Source organism: Pelobates fuscus, chromosome 4 (assembly GCF_036172605.1).
Source record: "Pelobates fuscus isolate aPelFus1 chromosome 4, aPelFus1.pri, whole genome shotgun sequence".
Taxonomy (NCBI): Eukaryota; Metazoa; Chordata; class Amphibia; order Anura; family Pelobatidae; genus Pelobates; species Pelobates fuscus.
Window position 1 is genome coordinate 350,743,396 of NC_086320.1, and position 6,768 is coordinate 350,750,163.

Sequence of the window (6,768 nt, forward strand, 5' to 3'; positions counted from 1 at the left end):
TTAAAATGTTTAAAAAAATCCACTAAACAGATTTTAAAAGTAGCACAATGTAATCAATAAATATAATACTACAAAAAAGTTTGATGACACAACTTAAAAAAAAAAAGTATTATTATAGTTAACTGAGGAAGAAGGACTATTTAGAAAGAGCTGAACATTCCACATTCCAAAGTGGTGTATCAAGGTTGAATATATGAACAGGAACAATTTTGAGTGATTGTGTGCTCTAAGTCAACAATTGGATAAGACCTGAGAAGATCAAAGGACAGTGATTTGTGTAGAAAATAATTTGTTTTTTAATATTAAAGAGAATTTAAAAGTCACTTGTGCGTCTTCCCTGATTTTTGAAAAAAAAATTGACTCCTAAATATGACTCCCTAGTTTCTGGACTCCATATTTATTTGTCAATATCTTCAAATACTTACTGGCCCCTTGCACAATGATATCATGATCTAATAATATTTAGCCCTCCACAAAGCCAGCATCACTACACCCAACTGAAAATGTATGGTATGACGAACTATGTGTCTTGGTGAAATAATATGCCAATGTTCTGACCAGCAGTGTTGATCTACTGGTAAAAAAACAAAAGCATAATTATTTCAGACTGTGAATACAGCACACAGCAGACCAGGCAGGTTTAATCAGGACTGGATTTAACCTCTCTGCTGCCCCAAGGCTAATTTCCTCAAAAATAATTGCCTCTCCCTTATGTTTGAATAACCTCTACAAAGGAGACAGCATCTGAAATGACAGGATAAGTTTCCTCTACTCTTGTTGAGGAGCATTGATGTCTGACTCCAGATTACACACCCCTACTCACTCATTGCTGGGTCAACATTCTTGGTCCAAGTTGCAATGCATAATGATTAATAATAAGCAACTTTAATAAGCAAGTTTGTTATGCGTAGCTGTCTATTATATATACTTAATAATACTCTTCTCTAAGCAGAACTCACAACAGGGGTAAAGGAGTGATGAAATGCACAGTGTTTGAGACTTAGACTATGCAACTGTAGGGCTAATAACTACTGTATGCGAATGTCTGGTCAAGAAGGGACAGTCAGTAGAATCTCTGGACCCTTGAAGACACAGCATTTAAATCACTCTAGCAGTGCAGCAACTGCGTTGGGGAGAGTAGCAATGTTAGAGGTTCCGCTCACTGTGGCTAGCTGGGCTATCAGGGATCAGAGATATTGTAGAGATCTCTTTTCAGGGCTTAAATTTCACTCGAACACTGCAAGAATGGGAGTGGACATTTTTAGCTTGGCCAATAATGAACAAGGCTACTGACAGTGCCACTAACCTATAGCATAAAGTTAAAGTGACCCCCCTCTCCTGTCTGCCGCCCTGAAGTCATGGCTTCGGGGGCCTTATAGAAAATCTGGCCCTGGAGCTAATTGAATTTTTTTATAGTTTTCAAATGATCTAATATGAAACAGTATTTTGTAATATTTTAATCCTTTTGTGTCTGTTAGAATCTTTTTCTGAATATTTTGCCTTTGAATATTTCTCTTAGCACAGTCTTCTTACCACATACCATGCACTGTGCCCCAGAATAAAATTCTTCACATTTTGTTTTACTCATCTTACCTAGGATTCTTTGCAATTGACTTAGCTCTCCTTTAAACACATTTGTTAGTGCCAGAAGGATGAATAATACTATTTTAAATCTCAATTATCTCCATCTTTCTCGTTACTGCTTAATTGAACTGCACAATGCATCCATTGCATAACCTTTATCCTGAAATAGAAAAAAAAGATAGGATTTTCTTTGATTATTTTTATTTTTTTTGATAAAAAACAAATGTAGTATTGAATCATGTTGGACAGCCATGCACCTGAAATTTATTAAACAAATACTCCAGGATAGTTTTGCAGTAGAGTAATAATTATTACATGCATACAAAGCATACTGTAATTGTCTCTATGTATACTGTATATATATATATATATATGTATATATAAATATATACAAGGGTTTGCACAGCATGTATGCATGCCACTGTTTCAAACTAGAAAATGAGGATGATTGTGTGTGGGCAATGGGATATAAGTAGGTCAGATGTTGCATGCCCGGTGGATTTCAGGCTGATTTGACTAATTTCCCTTCTCCCCAGCTGATTTCTCTATAACTAATATAGATACATTAACTAGCAGCCTATAGTGGTTTGTTTTTGCATTACTCTAAATATATTTACAGGCATTACCATCATCACTTTATGTTTGTCTTTTAACCATATAGGATGAATTGAAGAAGCTATATACGCAACTGGAAATCTACAAAAGAAAAAAGATGATTGCAAATAATCCGCATCTTCAGAAAAAGAGGTGCTCTAAGAAGGGATTGGGGCGATCTATCATGAGACGTATTACAGAGATCCCAGAGACTGTCAGTAGGCAGTGCTCCAAAGAAGACAAAGATAATTCCGATCATAGTAATCCCAAAAATAACCTTGGCAACACCAAAAAGAATCAACATGACTCGGCTTCACAAAATGTGAAATCAAAGGAAGACACATCAAAGCACAGAACATTTTCTTTAAAAAAATCACACAGCACATATGATCACTTAAGAGTACAAAATGACAAGCCCAATGGAATTTCTTCAGAGAAAATCGATATGTGCGAGAATTTCCATTTAAATGGAAAGAGTTTAAGGAGCAATGATGCCCATGAACTTGAAGCTGTGTCAGCAGAATCGGTTCCCTTAGTTTGCAAATCTGCAAGTGCTCACAACTTGAGTTTGGATAAGAAACCCCTCCATCCAAGTTTGTCTATTTTACAGAAATCTCTTAGTGTTACTGCCAACACAAAGGATAAAAGTTTAGGGCTTGGTGAGAAAACAAAAAGTGAAGAAGATGCTGAAAAACACCACCAAGCTAATTCTAAAGATAAAGAGTGTAACAAACACATGAGTGGTCAAGATAAAGAGGAAACATTTGAGCAGCACCAGATGACCTCAAGCCCTATTGAAGAAACACAAAAATCTCATAAAGGTGGAATAATGAAGCAACAAGCAATGAGTTTGTCTTTGGGGGAATCAGAGAGAGCTATAGGAGCTCTGGGATTCAAAGACAAGTTTGATATTGAAGAGGTATGTCCTTGGGAAATGTATGATGTTACTCCCACTGCTGTGCCTTCTGAGAATAAAGTTCAGAAACACGTATCGATTGCTCCTTTGGACTCTGAAAAGAACCACACTTCACGTTCAAAAAGCAAATCACATAACAGATCCAAGAGTACAGAACAAGGACACCAACAATCAAAACAAAAAAGTCCAGCTAAACTTGAAATAAATATTAAAGAACCTCATGAAAGAGGTTCAAAAGATGACGCAAAAAAAATTCACACAACTGAATATGCAGTGGCTACAGGAGATCACGAGGTACAAAGTACTACAAAATCACAGGAAGACGAGCATAAGATGCAATCCACAGTGACTGAAGGAGGCTTACCTTCCCACGATCCCCATTATAATTATAATAATAATTTGCCTCAATCCATGGCTCTACAGGCAGAAGTGTGTCCATGGGACTTTGAGTCAAAAGATGTATTAAATATAGAGACTACAAAAGCTTTACCTGTGACTTCCAATATAAGTCCTACGTCACCATCTAAAAATACCCCAGCATCACCTTCAAAAACCAGGGCCTTCGGAATACCAATAAAAAATATTGTAACACCTGCAAAAAAAGATAGAGGTCCAGAGAAGGAAAAGGGAAAAAACAAAAATAAAGAAAAAGAATTGGATCCAAATGTTTCCATAAATAAAATGGACAAATCAAAAAGTGCAGAGGTTTGCTCTTCTGTTGGAGAGAACACTCTTGGAGTCCCCGTCAACAAGGGGAAGAGTACCTCAAACGAGTATGGCATAGACAAATGCAAACTTGTAGAAATATGCCCTTGGGAAAATGCTTCTTCTTCACAACCAGAACAAGACGTAGAGTCATCTGACAGTAAACATAGCAAAACAATGCCAGGGTCAAATTTGGTGGACATTTGCCCATGGGACTTTGAAGATATTAATGAGGGGAAACAGGGATGATTGGAAATGCATTGGACTGCGCATTCCAAAGTAAAAGACAAATGAACGAAAGATAAAAATAGGACTTTTCACTTGACCTACTTAATCTTAATAGCAATGCTAATTTAATGCATCCAAAAAAACGAAAAACAAATATTTTCTAAAATGACTGCTCTCATTTTCTTATTAGTGTATCTGTTTCCTGTACACAGTTGTGTCTCATGTTAAAGCATTCCAGATTGTAAAATATTTGCAAGTACCTTTGATATTTTGTGACACAACATATTTATGCAAATTTGCAGATACCGTATTGATATTGCAACCAAAATACCTGCTATATGTTTTTACTAAAATAGAATTACTGTAAGTTTTCACTTTAGATTTATGAGATTTATTTTTCCTTTTAATGTGATTATTAATATTGTGCTATTTCTTCGTTCACCTTGATATTTTATTGAATTAATTTAATTTATTTGTATATTTTTTTTATCTTCATTCATAAAAGGAATATTACCTGTTTTGCATATCTATTTAGGGTTGTAGAATTAGTGGAAAAATGGTCCTGAAAATGAATTGTTGTAAAACAGATGGCAGCATTTATAGTTTGTAGTTATGTCCCATTCTGAGTAGCTTAATGCAACAATGTACTTTTACGCACATCTTTATTTATTGAGTCTGTGGAGGTTTATGCTTCACTATTCTTAATAGGGAAACTGATTTATATTATTCACCAAAGGAATTAATCTAAAATTTGCAACATAATGAAAAAATATACTTTCTTGGGGAATTGATCACAGATTCTAGTAACACCTGATAAGTGGTATTTATTTAAAAAGAAAAAAAAAGTATTGGACTGACGAAAGCTAATGAGGAGAATTTATAAATTCCCACATTTTCCAACCCACTTTAAAGGTCGCATTGCTGTAAATAGTCAGTTGGACCATATATGCCTTTAAGATGTTTTTTTTTTTATTTTATATATATATTCACAGTTGTTTGTTTTTTGATGGATTTTACATTTGCACTTGTTAACACTTTCAGAGTTATTCACTAAATTATTCATTTGTGGAGAGTTGTAGGTGGCTTTTTTTGGGATAAATTATCCAAATTAGAAAAAAAAAAAGTCTGCTATTTTTCCAGCTCAACTATTTTTAACCTAAATTTGCAATGTCCTGTCTGTTCTCCAGAGATTTACAGTTTAATGAATAACTTTTATTGAATGACAAAAACAATGAAAACTTTGTTGCACTTGAAGATTTATATTTTTTCTATTATTCTTTATTGGGATGATGTTTTCAGAAAGATTACCAATAACTGAAATAGTGCATCTTTAAACTTTACAGTCACTTTATCACTTTGCATTTAGGGCAAATGCAGTACCATTCTTTTCTGGTCATGTCACCAATGGCAAAACCACAGTAAAGTCCCTTGTTTTAAAATGGAGAGAAGCAGAATTATACATTAGCAGAAGCTTTGACCCCCACAAAAAGAATTCACGTATCATATAAGAAATACTAACTAGCTGCCATATTAATTTAGGGTAGAAATACAATACAATGCAGTGGAAAACAAGTAGGTGACATTCAATTTAGAGCAGCTCTATCTATATTTAAGCAAAGTTATTTTCGTATATGAACTCCTAAAATAGTGTGTTTTTTAAATTGGCATTGTACAATTTTTATTAAATATGGAAACATATCCATCCACTGATGGCAAAAAATATTTTCCCAACGTCTGCCAAGTTCTTCCAAAAATGTTTCAGAAAAATCAAAATTACCTTATAGACTCTTTGCTATTTTATTTTGCTTGTCACAGACTAGTGGAACTGAAAATATTTCCATTTATGTGTATTAATGTTTACATTAACCCATGGATTTTAAAAATATCAATGTTACAAGATTAGGTGTTATCCAGTTCTGATAAAAAAATAAAAATCTGAATTGTTGGTGGTCTTGAGTAGATAGTTTAGGAAGCAGTGCTCTTGACTTTCACCACCTACAACAGATTATTGGAGAGACATATCAATGTGTTTCATATTTCACTTTTTATTGGGTTTTCGAAGAAAAATATTTATTTTTTAATGTCATAAATATACCAGATTAAATTACATATTCTATTACCAGAGATTCCTTAAAGCACTTTACAGGCAAATATATATAAACAATAAGACGAGAGTGTAAAATAAAACCTACGTGGGACAATATATTGACACAAAGACAATATTATTTCATTCAGATGCAGTACATATCTTTTACTGTTTGTTGACATGGTTACATATTTAAAAGTAGGCCAAAGAACAGCCATGTTTTTTGCCAGTGAATATTTATTATTATGATAATATATATGTGCAATGTTTGTGATTTTCCCATGTATCCTACAGTCACCATTCTTTGTCAAGAATTCTTCCATTAATAGATATTTACTATATTTAAAAGGTATCGATGTAGCTTAAAATTGTTTCCTTGGAAATTTTACTATTTTTATAGGCTTATCAGTCTCATGATTAGTTTAACCCCTTAAGGACACATGACATGTCTGACATGTCATGATTCCCTTTTATTCCAGAAGTTTGGTCCTTAAGGGGTTAAATACAATGAACGTTACTTAAAGAATGAAAACAAAATGTTTCTTAAGGTTTTGTAACATTTTGTGTATTTGGCGTAGAAATTAGACTTGATATATTGTAGCATAAAGGTGCGACCTAGTCAGACCAACTTTCTAACCTTTATTGGGGGTTCGGG

At 33.9% G+C, this 6,768-nt stretch overlaps 1 protein-coding gene across 1 annotated transcript in view; it reads left to right on the forward strand.

Moving 5' to 3' along the window:
* Nucleotides 1–5,026, forward strand: part of GPR158 (G protein-coupled receptor 158) — a 216,581-nt gene extending 211,555 nt beyond the window's left edge. Inside the window, exon 11 of the mRNA XM_063452566.1 lies at nt 2,246–5,026. Coding sequence (XP_063308636.1) covers nt 2,246–4,048 — 1,803 coding nt within the window. The 3' untranslated portion in view covers nt 4,049–5,026. The remainder of the gene's footprint in view (nt 1–2,245) is intronic.
* Nucleotides 5,027–6,768: the final 1,742 nt, after the last annotated feature.